At 45.0% G+C, this 15,928-nt stretch overlaps 1 protein-coding gene across 10 annotated transcripts in view; it reads right to left on the bottom strand.

The window, feature by feature from the left end:
- Nucleotides 1–6: 6 nt before the first annotated feature.
- The window catches only part of INVS (inversin), a 121,125-nt gene continuing 105,203 nt past the window's right edge, over nt 7–15,928 (bottom strand). For 6 of the 10 annotated variants that reach the window (XM_014559743.2, XM_032478079.1, XM_032478078.1 and 3 more), the window contains 4 exons: nt 11,098–11,815; nt 3,933–4,162; nt 3,098–3,169; nt 7–341 (listed from right to left, as the gene is read on the bottom strand). In XM_014559743.2, the coding sequence (XP_014415229.2) occupies nt 193–341; nt 3,098–3,169; nt 3,933–4,162; nt 11,098–11,815 (1,169 nt within the window). In that variant the 3' untranslated portion in view covers nt 7–192. Of the gene's footprint in view, nt 342–2,962; nt 3,017–3,097; nt 3,170–3,932; nt 4,163–11,097; nt 11,816–15,928 lie in introns of all 10 variants that reach the window. The other 4 variants (XM_014559748.2, XM_014559744.2, XR_004319362.1 and 1 more) reach the window with 4 other exon arrangements.

Here is a 15,928-nt window from a genome sequence, read left to right as displayed (position 1 = left end):
ATGGGCGTAGTCTACCTTGGTCCTTTCAGTGCAGGCTAGGCATTTACTTAACAGTGCTGTGTGAGAGCAGGAAGGAAACACTGGCATTTCCTGTTGTTACCACATTTTCAGGCTGATAAAGCTTCGGGCGTGGATATTAAAGTTCTCCCAATATGTGAAAGATAATCAGCAAGAACTTGAAATCTGCACTAGCTATTTTGTGCTCCTCCGGGTACAGTCTTCCTCCAGAGGCAGTCGAAGCTTTGTTTTGGTTTTTGATGGATTAGCTGATTGCAGGTTATAAGAAAAATTCCTTGATCTTCCACTGTTCTCAAGGAGTTGTATACACTGCAAGTTGCTCACTGTTAAAAACAAATACCAGAGAGAGATGCAGATTATTAATTTTAATGCTGAAGGGAAGAGTTCCCTGATGGGGAGAAAAAAGGGTTTGGGTTGGACTATCCATGAGGCTAAAGGGATGACTAGTTTATTGTAGAGACTGGATGATTTATCAGCCTTGCATTCTCCATCTCTAAGATACTTGACATCTCTCTAAGGAAAGAACCTGGACTGGGAGGGGCAGGTGTTTGAAAAGCCAGGACTGGAACACAGGTCTTCAGTCTGCCTGGAATTACGGGGATGATACTGCTTTTCTCTGTGCCTAACAACACGAACATACACAGATGTGTAATTTTCCACATGCCACGTACTTGGCTATAGTCCATTCTAGTAAACAGGTTCATTTGAAAACTATTCAGGTGGTAGACTGATAGGCATATTAGACTTGAAGTGGATATTTTAGGCCTTTTTATGACTTTATTACAAACGTAAAGGATGCTCCAGTTGGAAAGTGAGTGGTGTGCTCAGCCCTCTCACTCAATAAATGAAGATGCTGAGCACCCAGGCAGTTAAGAGACCTTGCTGAGGCCATGCTGCTATATGTTGTCCTAATGAGCAAAGAAGCAAATATGAAAGGTAAGTAGTTGTTTAAAAGTTACAAAAATATGTCTTACTTTCTCTTCCGGTTTTATTACTATTACTTCAGTAAAGTTAAAGTGAACTGCTTTGGAACTCGTGTGTCTTTGGCTGCCTTTACTCCATCAAGTCTTGAGTTGTCACCTGCATACTCTCTGTAGGTGGGCAGGAATATTCTGCATTCACACAGGGGTACCAGTAATCCCTTAAGCCATGGTTATTCTATTTACTGGAATGGAATTTTTTAAAGGAAGTTCTTTTATTTTTAAAGAGAGGGGCCTCCAAATTTAGGACATTATATGTATGCTCTCTGATCATTAATTACTATGCAGCTGTTCTTTGTGGGTGTGTATGTAGGTGGTTTGCAGGGTGGGTATAGAAGACGGGAGAATGCGGTTGTCTCCCGAATGCATGTAGACAAAGTCCAAGGAGGCTTTTACTTCGCCATTTCCAGCTCACTTTCTGCTCCTTCTGAAGACGTAAAGGCAATACTAAAGCCTCCCCCTACGTTGATGGCTAGAGCAACAGGCTTCACTCAGATGAGTGTGAGCACGTACGATGTGCAAACAACTTACTAAAACTAAGTAGAACGGTGAGCAGAATCCCAAGATCCTTAACCTTGTGGAATTCTCAAAGCAAAAGATGAAGAGTATTCAAGGTGAAGACAAAAGCTAATGGTTTCTCCTTGGTTCAGTTTGGCATTTGTGATTCCACAGGATCACAAACTTACATGGATGGCCAAGTCATGGAAATTTACAGACATGTATTCTGTATAAAGCACATGCTGCAGCAAAACTAGCTAACAGCTCTTATTCTCAGGTTAGTGGTTAACGTGGGTGGGTGGCCTCAAAAAACATTTGTCCAAGTTTCAGTGTCTGAAAAGATTCTTTTCAGTTCTTGTCCATTTTCAAGCCAGTGTAGGACAAAAAAGCTGTTTGTTCATATGAGGGCTTAAGAAACTACTAAGTATTTCTTTGAATTTGTTTATTCTGTCCTTTAACTAAAAACCTTTTATGCTGCTAAACACTTTCATTTCTAAAGATTTGGTAGTCCTGGGCTTTTCTCTTGAGACAAAGTAAAAAATGCTCAAAAATTTATATTTGATTACCTAAATGTTAGTTCTTTGGCAGTTTTATCTGACAGTTCTGTTTTTGAAACCACTCTTCAGATCACTCAACAAGAGTTGTGTTTTTTTTTTTTTTAACATGGAACTATGGGCCTGATACCTTACAAAAGATTCTAATTGCCCCACCCATCAACTCCTGATCAGCCTGCCTATATTACATGGGTTGCCCAACTCTTACTAGCTTTGGCACTAATTCTTGTCCTCCCACCTCCAGCTACCACCCCCACCCCCGTCAAAAACTAAATGAATGTTAAAGTTCATGCTGACAGTCATTGTTCACCTTCCCAGCTGCGCTCAGTTTCTGCGGGATGACCGAGGAGCAGGGACTGGGGGGAGCGTGTTGCCATAGTCACCCATGAGCAACACCGGACCTGGCATTAACTGCTGACAGCACTGAACTTATCATCCAAACTGAATGCTGGCATGAATGAAGGGGCCCTGAGTAAAACACTCGTCTTGTGATTAAAAAGAAAGTTCCCTGAGCTGCTTCTGTATGAGTAAAAGTATGCACAGTTGAGCCTGAGCTGGACATGATATTAAAATATTAAGTGTCCTCCTCATGGGACGTTTGCCCAAAAGGTAAAAGCCAGAATTTGTGGTCAAAGGGCTTCTTCCCATCTGTGGGAAGGAGATGGAGAATCTTAATGTGAAACCAAAACAGAACAAGAACTTCCGAAGAATTACTTGGAGAATGACAGTATTTGTGTTTTCCCCTCCTTTACACGAACAGGGATGTACAAGTGATCAGTAATAGGCTCCGTACATTGTTTCTACTGGAGATAACGCTAACAGCTTTTGGTTGTAAAAACAGCCTGCCTCTTCTGGAGAGATGTTGACTGCAGTGATAATTCCATGAAAGGGGGATGAAAAACACATGCATACCTGAAATCGAATGACCACTGGAGCCCCCTGGCAGTCTGTTCTAACGTCTTTCACCTTTGGGGATGAAACAAAAAATGGAACTGTTTCCCCAGGTGGTCTCCCCAATCTGCTTTGCCTGTTCAGTGGCTGCCTTACCTGAATTGAGATGCAGCACAGAATGGGCTTTTGAAGATCTTGTGGGTTGGCGTACCTTCCCTTCTTGAGAACCTGAAATCAACCAACAACGATCATCTATTTCTGACCAGTGACAGCTATGGCCTGACCAAGTTCTTAATTCCTTATTGAGGTGAAAGCTTGAACTTGCACGTGTCTCTGCTAAGATAAATAAGGTATGGTGTGGAAAAAATCATGCAAGCCCAGGGTCAAGTCCTGAGATTTTGCTGCCAGGGCCACAGATCTGTTGCTAAAGGTGCTCTGACTGTTTTCTGTTGGGGAGCTAGCTGGGCTTGTTCTCTGCTGAGTTTATTTGGATGGGCACTTTCCAGAGCTGGAAGCCTTTCAGTATGCAGCAGTTCATCTGCTAAACAAGTACTCACAGCAGTGCTTGGATCTGGGGCATTCCCATAGATGGGCGCCCCTGTACTGTCTAAGCATAGGGAAGATCAATGTGAGGAGGCAGGGTCTGCCTGTGCCTGGAGTCCTCTAAATGGGGAACTTCAGGGAAAGACAGGCAGCAGCCTGGAGAGGTTGCAGTGGTGAGGCTTTTAGGCATGAAGCCCAGCAGAGAATCTCTCGGCCGGAAGGCTCTCTCTTGAGATGCCAGAATGCCTCAAGAACCAATTCTGACCCTGAATTGCTGGATGGGAGGCACTAATGTGATGCTGAGAATTCTCTTGGTGCCTGGAAGTATAATAGAGTTCCTACCTGAATGGAGGTTTGCCCAATGTAATTAAATCCCATTTCAAATTCTGATGTGACACTTTGTGGAGGTGCTTGTTGTAAACTACAAAGTACCTAGAAGGACAGTTACCGTAGATTTGCTTGAGCACTGAGTGCCTGGTGGGCTTTGTGCCCGAGCTGCCCTTGGATGGACTCTTGGTGGTCCTGCTTACTGCCGAGGTCTTCGGAGGTTTCAGTTCCAGTTCCTTCCTCCAAACCTGGAGGATCAAAGTCATGCATTCTCGGTCCCATCTGTCCATATCTCTGACTCCAAGCTGTTTCATGTGCAGAAGGTGGGACAGGTGCTTCCTGAGCTGATAGCTGTGGGGTCAGAGGAAGGGAGGGACTTTAAGATCACAGTACTGAAAAAAACAACATTCCTTAAAGTTCCTAGAAGCTATAGGAATAGTATTTGCTGAACTCTTGGGAGATTCATTCAAGCTCCCATTCCTAACCTCAGTGGCATGATGTTGGAACGCTGAATTCTGTCTTTGTCCATCAGTACTTCTTGGACTAGGAATCAATCAGATGGGTCCTTGCCCTTGAAGTGGGATAGGCCAATGTGTAAACAAATATATGCAGAATGAGAAGTATTATCTGAGAGCAAGGAGCTAGATGGCTAATATTTGTGCTGGGTTTTAAGGGATGAGTAGGAGCTTGCTAGGCAGAGAGGGGCATTCGAGGTAGCAGCACTGGCATGAGCAGAGGTGCAGGAAAGTCAGTAATGTGAGAAGTGTGTGAAGCACTGTGTATTTGGCAAGGGAAGGAGGATGGAAGACTGGGCTACAATGTGGAAGGGGCCATTTGGTCAGGATGTATATCAGGCACTTTCCCTATGATCAAGCCTGAAAATACATCTGTGAGGCAGATATTACGAATCTGACAAAGGCTGAGCAGAAGGGACATCACTGAGATGGCAACATAGGTCACTCCTGACTTTGCTCCCTCTCACAACAACAACTACCAACTATTCATGGGCACCAGTGAGAAAATCCTAGAACATGGGAGTGAGGATGAAGCACCCCCTGCTCTAGAGACCGAGACAGACAGCATTAGAAGGATAAGAAGAGTAGCTACTTGCTGGAAGCACTGCCCCTCCCTGAGGCTAGCACAGCCCTACACTGAGAGGTCTACACCGAGCCTGCAATTCTTCTAGTGGGAAGACAGACTATTCTTCCAGTGAGAAGAGAGTTCAGAGTGGACACTGTGGGTTGCTTCTTGGGAGCTCCGGCTCTAGCTAGTCTCATTCCATGGGGACTGCCAGGGATGCTGTGGGGTTTAACCCCTGGGAATCCAATTGTGACAGAGAAGGGGTGAGGGGCTTGCAACAACCAGCATGTGGATCTTAGCAGATCCTACCTGTAGAGTCCAAGTAGTAGACCCAACCAGTAGCTTTGTTCATCTGTAGACCAAGAAGGTGGCACAGTCTGCCCAGGGAGCTCAGTGGTGTGTAGCTTCCCTGATTCAGGACCTTAAACAAAAAACCTTGCTGGCCCTGGAGCCTACGCTGACCCTGCCCAGCCAGGGGAGCTGAGTCATAGCCTACCCCATTGCTGAGTGTAGTTCTTGGCCCTTACCTGACAAGAAAGGCTGGCTGGACCACCTCGAAGCTGCAGAGCCCAGCAGTGCAGAAGACTATTGCACAGCAGCAGAGCTGATCATCCACTGAGCAAAGCCAGTAGCACTATTCAGCCTGGGAACTTGGAGAGCATGCCAGCTTGAATCAAGACCAAAAACAAAGAGCCTTGCCACCCTTGGAACCAGTTTTCCCACTCTTCCTGGGCAAGGAAAGTAATTCACAGCCCCAGCCATTGCTGAATACAGCCTTCAGCCCATCCAACCAGGGAACCTAACCAAAGCACACAGGAAGATGCACGGCCCATCCACCAGCCCTTCTTACAGTGGCACTTGAAGAGAGAGCACATCCACGGCTTTCCCCCTTACACAATGAAACTGGTGCCTATGTCTGGCTAGGGAATTCAGTGCACAGTCTTGCCTCATTTGGGTCCCCAAACAGTGAGCTGTGCAGGTTCTGAGACCTGTCCTACTGTCCCACCAGAGCAGGAAAGCTAAATCACAGCCCTGCCCACGCTGAGTGTATTACCCAGTCCTGACTAAGTAAGCCTGACCAGAGAACCCAGGCAACTGCAGAGCCCTACATCCTTACTGGAGCAAGGAACCAAACCAGCAGCCCCAGCCAGTGGTTCTCAGCCAGCAGTGGCAACACCCTCCTCCTCCCTCCCCCTGCCCTCAAACCTCAGAGCTTGGGCAGCGGCCCTCCCAAAAAGAGACAGCAAGCCCCACCTGCCCAAGGATGTTACCAGAAGACACATCCAGAAACTCAAACTGAGCTGACTGGTAAATAACTATCTCTGCCAAAGAAAACTTAGGAGAGGAGACTGCTTACTCAAATGTGCAGATACCAACATAAGGAATCAAGGATACCAAAAAAAAAAAAAAAAAAATCAGGTAAACATGACATCAAAGGAAAAAAAGATCCAATAACCGACCTTAAAGAAATGGAGATGTGTGAGACAAAGAATTCAGAAGTCTCTTTAAGTTTAGTGAACTATAAGAACACAGATGTCCAAACAAAATTAGGAAAACAATGCTATACAAAATAAGAAAAAGTTCAAAGAAATAGAAACCATCAAAAAAAAAAAAAAAAAAAGCCAAACAGAAATTCTAGAACTGAAAAATACAATAACTGAACTGAAGAATTCAACAGAGAGCTTCAAAAGAAATTTAACCATGCAGAAGAATCAGTGACCTAGAAGACAGGACACTTGAAAGTATCCAGTCAGAGAAGGCAAAAAGAAAAAAGAAAAAGTGAAAAAAGCCTTCGAGACACAATCAGAAGAAACAATATCTGCATTATGGGAATTCCAGAAGGAGAAGAGAAAGAATGGGACAGAAAGTATATTTAAATCAATAATGGCAGCAAGCTTCCCAAACCTGGGAAGAGAAATGGACATGCAGCCATGAGGCCCAAAGGATCTCAAATAGGTTGAACCAGAATAGGGCTACCCTGAGACACATTAATCAAACTGTCAAAAGTCAAAGACAAAAATAATTTTGAAAACAGTAAGAAAAAAAGAGACATTGCATACAAGTGAACTCCTGTAAGACTATAAGCATTTGACAGAAACTTCAGGAAAGAATGGGATGAAATGTTTAAAACACTGAAAGAAAAGAACTGTTAACCAAGAATACTATCCCTGACAAAGCTGTCCTTCAGAAATTAAGGAGAGAGAGACTTTCCCAAACACATAAGAGCTGAGAGAGCTCATCACCATCATACCTGCCTTACAAAAAATGCTGAAGGAAATTTTTGAGCAGAAGTAAAAGGACATTAATCATCATAAGAAGGTAGTGTAAAACTCACAGGTAATGGTGAACAGATAGTCAAAGTTACATTCTGTAGAATGGTAATGGTGGTGTGTAATTCACATACAACTCTAGTTTAAAAGTAAAACAAGTAGTAAAAATAACCATAACTACAATAACCTGTTATTGGATATACAATATAAGAAATATGTAAAATGTAACATCAATAACCTAAAATGGGGGATGGAGGTAAAAGTAAATTTAGAAATGCTATCAAAGAAAAGTTATCAGTTTAAAATAGGGTGTTATGATTTTAAGATATTTTATGTAAGCTTCATAATAACTACAAGGGAAAAACCTATACTAATTATACAAAAGTACATGATAAAAGAAGTCAAAGCAGACTGATACCAAAAGGCATTGAAACACACACACAAAAGACAGCAGGGTAAGAAACAAAGAACAATGGAACAAAACAGTCAGAAAGCAATTAACAAATGACAATAGTAAATCCTTATCTATCAATAATTAGTTTAAATGTAAATGGATTAAATTCTCTAATCAAGACACAGAGTGGCTGAATGGATTAAAAAACAAGATCTAATATGCTACCTACAAGAGACTCATTTTAGTTCTAGAAGAACACAGAGGGTGAAGATATTTCAAGCAAATGGTAACAACAACAAAGGCGGGGGTAACTATAATTTATCAGACAAGACAGACTTTAAAACTGGTAAAAAGAGACAAAGAAGGTCATTATATAATGATAAAGAGATCAATCCATCCAAAAGATATAACAATTGTAAATATTTATGCACCCAGCATCAGAGCACCTAAATATATAAAGCAAAACTACCAGAGCTAACAAAGAGAGGGCAGGCACAGTGATGAAGGCTGTATCTGATGGTGTTAATCCCACGTGCACTCCCAAGCTACAGAGCACGGCTATTTTGGAGGCTCCCAAGGAAAGCTACATCAGCGTCATTATCTGTAGCCGATTAACTACTCCTGGTGGGCCTAGAGGGTGCTGCAGAGAGCAGCGGCCCCGCGCCCGACCTCACAGTACACCAAACGGGACATAACCTTCTTCCCCAGGACTAGAAGCTCCTTGAAGCGCTTGGTGCAGTCCCTCCCTCCTGCCCTAAAGGCTGATTCCTACATAATTCTTCCCTTCTTTTCCTGGAGCCTGGCAAACCACGGCGTCCCTTTACTAGAGCATGTACCACATTTCCGAAAAGCCAACTGTAGAGAAAAGGGAGAGTTCCGGGACAACACGGCCCCACAGCTCAGCCCCCGCTCACCCCCGCTCCGCGGGCAGAGCGCGGAGCTGGCTGCGCCGTCGGAGCTCGGCTTTCAGCGGGCACGGCTCCCGCGGTATCGAGGCTCGTGTGGAGACTGAGTCTTGGTCTGGTGGTCCTCGTGGCCAGTCACAGCCTCTGTTCTCCCCTTCTCAAGGGGAACACGCACTCCTGGTTTCCTGAGAAGACGGGGACATGCAGTCCTGTGGTCCAGCCCCTCCTTGCTAATTCACCTCGGCGCGCGCTGGAGGGCTACCGACAGGAAGCGGCAACTGCCAAAGCAACTTTCCAGCCCAGCCTAGCTCGCCCAGGCTCTGGCCTCAATCTTTAAAATAGTCAAGACTTGACTGGTAATAAAACGAAGAGCTTCATTTCCTCTGGGCCCCAGGTTCAATCTGCTTGGCCCACCCTGCGCGTGGTCCGGCCGGCCTGCCTCCCTCCGGGACGCATCTCCTGGAACGCGGCCTGCGTTTATGGGCGCTCGTGTGCCAGGCCCTGCTCCCGACCCCAGCCCTCGGGGCTCCTGAGGTTTGGTGTCACACACCACACACTGTCCCGGGACAGCACTTTGGGCTCCTCTACTTCAAATGGCAGATGTGTATGTGGCTATAGCAGAATCAATAAAAGGGTTTTTTACCCTCGCCAGACCCGGGACATTCCACCATGTTCAGCTTCCCAGAAGCCCTGTGGGCGTTGGTGTCCCAGGTCGCAGAATTGCACAGTGGGGCAGCCCGAGGGGGCCTGTGTAATTGCCTCCCCAGGTGGGCCCTTGGCTATGAGCCCACTGTCTGTGGGGGGGTGACTGAAGGCTCATTTGCTGCTATGGACACACTTACTGACAGGACCTGTCACCTACTGACTCTTCAAAGGAGGCAAAGGACAGTCTAACAGGGAAGGCATTTCAGCTGGGGAGCAGCTGTGGGGCCTCACATGGCAAACCTCACTGGCTTGTTTGGCTCCGAGGTTTCAGCTGAAATACTTAACAGAAGTTCCCCTGGGATGGTAGCCAGTGCATGCCCTGGCGGAACGCCCCAAGGAGAGGGAACAAGGACCATTCCCGTCTGTGGCTTCAGGGGCACACAGTCTGAGCTGAAAGCCCGCTCTGGCGGGTACCAGCTCTGTAACCTGGGCAGGAGATTAACCTCTCCGCGCTTCAGTTTCCTCCTCTGTGGAATGGGGATAATAAGAACAGTATCTACCTCACAGGGCTATTGTGTGGATTAGAGTTAACATGTGTAACTCCACTTAGAACAGTGCCTGGCACCAGGGCCCAGCGAATGCCAACTGCTAGTATTAACAACAGTAGTAACACCACCATCCCCCGTAACATTACCTTGATGTGTGTGAGCCCATCCAGGCAGCCTGTTCTGAGGTGAGGGGTACGTGATTGGCCTCCGCCTCCATTATTTTGACCACAGCAAACACTGCCTTTACTGAGAACGTCAGGGAAAGACCCCTGGACTTGAGCCAGAGAGAGTTTCAAGGGCTGAATCTGACCACTTTTCCTCTCTGAGACCATCTGCTTGTCTGAAAAACGGGACGCTAATCCCTATCATGATGGCCTCCTGGCATGGTTGGAGAGCAAAGGGGATCCGGCACGAGCGCCTCTGTGAACGGCCACGAGCTTGAACAGACCCGAGGACGCGCTATGGCCGTGCAAGCCTGGGGCAGATGCCCGGCTCTGGGTTAGGGTCTTTGGCACGACAGTCCCCGAGGCCTCCCACTGGACCTCAAAAGACGCTCTCCTCTCTCTCTGCCAAATCGCCAGCATCTCTCCGGCCCTTTCATCTCCTGACAGGCACCTTGATACGCGGCGCACCTGTACTCACAGTGCTTTGCTGGCTTTGTTCCCCCATCAAACGTCCTCTCTCTGGAGATGGAGGCCATGTGACTCCCATCTGTCAGCGATGGGTCCGGCCCTCCCCTGGGCATGGTCATCATTGAAAGGCCTGATCTGGATTTAGGCCCTAGTGGGGCCTGCAGTGTGGAGATTGTGAGATATGTGGAAACTTGCAGCAGAGGACTTCTCCAATCTGCCCATAATTACACTCAGGTGGTATTCATCCTGGTATTTTAGGACGCCTCCACCACCACTCTCACATTCTGAGCTCGGTTGATGCTCACGCAGGTTTTTGTAATAAATTTCAGTCACTCAATCCACTGTATCTATGCCTGGGTAGTTAAGAAGGAAAGTAAAATATCTCACATATATAGCGCTTTAGAATTCACAAAGTACACATAATCTTATTCTAGCAACTTGTCTTATAAACAGGACAGGTGTGGCAACTGTTAAATCCCATTCTATAGAGGAGGAAACTGAGGGTCAGGGAGGCCAAATGATTTGCTCAAGGTCAGGTAACATGTTAGAGCTTCACCTGAAACTCAGGCTTCCTGGTTTTTCATTTATACTGGGCAATCCTGGGTGCTTTCCTACCTTTCTGGACAAAAAACACCTCCCAGCTTACTCAATATAAATGACTAAGATCTACACACGTGTGACTCTCATGGGCAGGCTCAATGTCACGCCAGCACATGGAATTTACTAGAAGGTATCACAGAGCACGGGGGTATCACATCGTGGGGATCTGGACAGCCACATGCCAAAGCTGCTGCGGCTTCCTGGCTTCCTACCTTCTCCAGGCCCGCTGGATGACCGCCGCCGCCTTGTTCTTTTTGCGAAACAGCTCTTTCCTGCTTCTTTCTCTCTGGATTATCTGCAGGCGCAGCTCTACGGGGAGAAGGTCGATACTCACACTCTGCCCAGAGAGGGCGCCAGGCGCCAGATCAGTCTCCGTAGATGGCTGAGCGTCCTCAGACGGGACAGATGTCCTCGACTTCCTGACTCCTGACCTCAACACCTCTGTCCTCTGTGGCAAATCTGAGTAGGTCCCTCCTGCCAGCTTGTCCTGCGTCACTGTGTTTCTTGGTGTCCGGGGGTGGAGAGGACTCTGCCCAGCATGGACCGCCTCCCCCTTGGCACTGCCGGGGCGGCTGGACCCAGCCGGGGAGCGCCTTCCTCCTCTGAGCTCCTGGAGGCGCCTTTTCTGGGAGGCGCATCTGGCCTTGGGCGCTGCGTCCGGCGGCCGGCTGAGCTTCCAGGGGCCGTCCTGCCGCGGGAGGCCAGCTGCTGCCCGGCTGGGGTCCTCTCCTTCCTCCTCAGGCCCAGCCACCCTGACACAGGAGGTTTGCTTCAAGGAGCCTTTCCCCTTGTCGCACTGCTGCTCGCCAACCGTCTCACCTCTGGACTTCTCGACAGAGGAGACTCCAGGACGCCGGCTTCCGTCATTGCCTTGACTGGGGCTGAAGTGGACACAGGCAGGTCGGCCTTTAGAATGTTCTCTGGATATTTCTTGAGGAGACAAGGAAAAGGGGAAAGAATCTTTACTGTTCAAAACTTGCACGGTAGGGCAGCTTTGCTCCCTTGTTCACATAAAATATTCAGACTTGGCCTCTTACGTCACCACCATAGTGCTGATTAGGACAAAATTGTTTAACGTCTATTTCTAGCAATGGTACATTAGATAACCTGAAAGCCTTCCCCTATAAGCACCTAGAAATGCTGCCTAAAATATAATAAACATTGCTTTAAAAGCACCATAGTGCCTTCAAGAAAATAAAGAAAATTCCTGGGAGCCAAAAACAAAGACGTTGGTCTTATTAAGTAACTGGTATGTTTTAACATCTGGATAAGAACAGAAAGGCAGAAAGTTAACTGAAACCAAGACCCTGCATGAAGCCATGACTGCTGAGGTGGTAGACCCCTGGGAAATGACAGTTCAGATTAAAAATCTGCTTCCCAGCGCTAGGAGATGACAAAGAAGTTTGTCTCAACCTAGGTTCTGGATCGGGTAAAGAGTCTCCCATGGGAATTTGAAACCAAAGTCCTGTGTCTCATGTGGGTTTGGTTATTCATTTATTTATAACCCATAGGAAAAATTAATAATAAAAACTAGTCTCAGGATGGTGGTATTGCAGGAAGCAAACACAGCATTGCTTTAGGGCGGCATGCCCTCAACGCAGGCTGCACAGAGGGGACCTTCTGAAAATGACTTCACAATCCAAAATTACAAAATGCACAAGGAAACAATCTACCGTGAGGGATAGATAACAGAGCAAATAGCAAGATTAGATCAACAAAAACTTCAGCTAATAGAACAGTGTGCATGCCCCACCCCTACTGACTGAACACACAAAAGAAACTTAAAATTTGAGAAAAGAATATGTATATATTTAACAAATAACTACATACAACATCTGAAATGAAAATTTTTGTCTCAGTATTAATAATGACAAAGAAACTTCTGCTTCTGTAACGGCAGAGTTGAAGCATACTCACCACCAAGGACAGCAGAAAAGTTGAACAAAATATTACAAACCACCTGTTTGAAGGCGTCAAGGAGCTAACAAGGCAGAAAAAAATGGGGCCAAGATCCAAGAGAATCAGGTAACCAAGAGACAAGCAAGGCCATACCCTTAGGGAAGTAAGCCCCTCCAGGTTTGGAGGACAAAACTTGGAGTCCAGATCCTGCCAAGAAGCACTGTTTTGGACTGTGACCCTGGAAGGTTATGTCTTAGGAGAAAAGGTAGACTGGTGGTAGACTGATGCTCACAGAGACTGAAGCCCAGCTTTGCATCCTCTCAGTTCTGGAATCTGGGTTAAGGTGACCTTGGATTGCTTATGCTCCTAAATGTCTGACAGAGGCTGATGTCAATCTGCCCTGGAGGAATTAATATCATCCCGGCCTTCAAGTTATTTCTCTAATTTTGTATATTCAGTGGTCCAGTACTCAGTGGAAAGTACACAGGCTGATGAGGAGACAAGACAATATTCAGAGAAAGAGAGAGAACAGACAATAAAACAGACACACAGGTTATCCAGATAATGTGTTCTCAGAAACAGACTTTAAAATAACTATTCTTAAGTACCAAGAGTATTCAAACTATGCCACTCCTCACGTAAGAACGACAGGGATATGAGAAGATATATTTGTATCTGCTCATTTCTACAAAAGAAATATAGAAAGGATAAACCAGAAACTGAAGAGACTGGATACCTACAAGGACAGAATGGGAAAGGGATAGAAAGAAGGAAACGGAAACTGAGTAGTGAGATGAGGAGGGAGCCCCACGTCTCTGAGTAAACTTTTCTGTAGAGCTCTGACTTTTAGAACTATTGCAATGTTTCACATACACAAAGGTGAAATGAAACAAAACCCAATTAATTAAAACAACAATGAGATACCACTAAACATCGACTAGAATGGTGAAAATCAAAACCACTGATAACAAATGCTGATGAGGGTGAGAAGCAACAGGCACGCTCACTCACTGCTGGTGGAGTGAAAAATGGGACAGCCACTTTGGAAGACTGTTTGAAAGCTTCTTACAAAACTGAACATATTCTTACCTGGATTCTACAGTCCAGCAATCCTGGTGTTTCCCAAATGAATGAAAACCTTATGCCCACCCAACATCCTGCACATGGAAGTTTACAGTAGCTTTATTCATAACTGCCTGAACTTGAAGCAACCAAGATGGCCTTCAGTAGGTGAACGGATAAATTAATTGCAGTTTACCCAGAAAACGCAATTATTATTCAGCAATAAAAAGAAATGAACTAAAAGGAAATGAGCTAAAAATGAAACGTGTACTAAAAAGAAATGAGCTGCAAAGCCATGTAGAATATTATTAAGTGAAATATTACTTTACTTGCATGAATACTAATAATGCATATTACTAAGTGAAGGAAGGCATCCTGAAAAGGCCATATACTGTATGACTCCAACAGTATGACATTCTGTAAAAAGGCAAAACTATGGAGACACTAAATGGATCAATGGTCCCCAGTGGTTCAGGAAAGAGAGTGATGCATAGGCAGAGCACACAGAATTTTTAGGGCAGTGTGATGGTTAATTTTATGTGTCAACTTGACTTGTATAAGGGATGCCCAGATAGCTGGTAAGACCTTATTTCTAGCTGTGTCTGTGAGGGTGTCTCAGAAGAGACTAGCACCTGAATTGCAGTCTGAGTAAAGAAGATTATCCTCACTGAGGCAGGTGGGCACCATCCTGTCTGTTCAAGGCCTAAATAGATAAAACCGTGGAGGAAAAGGCGAATTTGCTTTCTTTGCTGGAGCTGGGACATCTATTTTCTCCTGACCATGGACTTAAGTGTTCCCATTTATCAGGCTTTTAAACTTGGACCAGGACTTATTCTATCAGCCCCCTGATTTTTGAACCTTTGGACACACATTCAGAACATCTGCTCCCCTGTTCTCAAGCCTTTCAGATTCGCTGAATCACATCACCGGCTTTGCTGGTTCTTCAGTTTGCAGGTGGCAAACTGCAGGACTTCTCAGCTGCTCAATCAAGTGGGCAAATTTGTATAACAAACCTCTTTTATGTCTGTCTGTCTGTCTATCTATTTAATTGGTTCTGTTTCTCTGGAGACCTCTAATGTAGGCAGTGAAACTATTCCGTATACAATGTTAGATACAAGCCACTATACATTTGTGAAATCGCACAGAATGTACAACGACAGGCATGAACCCTGATGTAAACTATGGACTTGAGGAACAACGATGCGTCAATGTAGGTTCGTCAGCTGTAGCAAACAGACCACTCCGGTGCAGGACCTTGCTGCTGGGGGGCGTACGTGCATGTGTAGGCAGGAGTATTTGGGAACTCTCTGTCCTTTCTGCTTAATTTTGCTGTGAACCTAAAACTGCTCTAAAAAGTAAACTCTATTAAAAGGAAAAGAAAAAAGAAAAATAATGGAGAGACTGCTGGATATTATTAGATACTAATAACTAGTAATAATAAAAATAATGTGATTTGAGTATTAGTATAGATAGATCAATAAGAAAGAATAGAAAGCTAAAAATATTCCCACATATGAAAATAAGTAATAAAGATGGCATTTTGAATTTGTGGTGAGGAGATGAGGTGCTCACAGGCCCTGGGGATGGCCCCAGAGAGGGACGCTGTGCTCCTCCAGAGCCGGTATCCACAGAGTCCAATGCCAGTGTGGCAGCTCTGGACTATTCCATGTTTATGGCTAGAACAACTTTTTATTCTCTAAAAAGAAATCATTCAATCCCAACCTTGTATATATATTACAATATGTATACAGTGTATACATATATACAGATCCCAACCTATACAAAAAACTAAATACAAGATAGTAAAAATTAGAAAATACATGTGTTTATTAAATCTTAAAGTGGGAAAAACCTTTCCTAGCGTAAAACCACAAAGAGAAAAATCTCAAAGAAAAAATGAAACAGAACTAGAAGATAAACAAAAAAGTTCATTCTATGTGACAGATAAAGGTTACTATCCTTGTTATAGAAAAGAGCTTTTAGAAGTATTAAGAAAATGAAAAACCAATATAAAAATTGACAGAGGACATTAGTGAATAATCCAGAAAATAAATACACAAAGCCAATAAAATATGACAAAAT

The sequence above is a fragment of the Camelus ferus genome, chromosome 4 (genome assembly GCF_009834535.1).
Source record: "Camelus ferus isolate YT-003-E chromosome 4, BCGSAC_Cfer_1.0, whole genome shotgun sequence".
Taxonomy (NCBI): domain Eukaryota; kingdom Metazoa; phylum Chordata; class Mammalia; order Artiodactyla; family Camelidae; genus Camelus; species Camelus ferus.
Note: the sequence above shows the minus strand (reverse complement) of the source record. Positions and strands in the feature narration are given on the sequence as shown.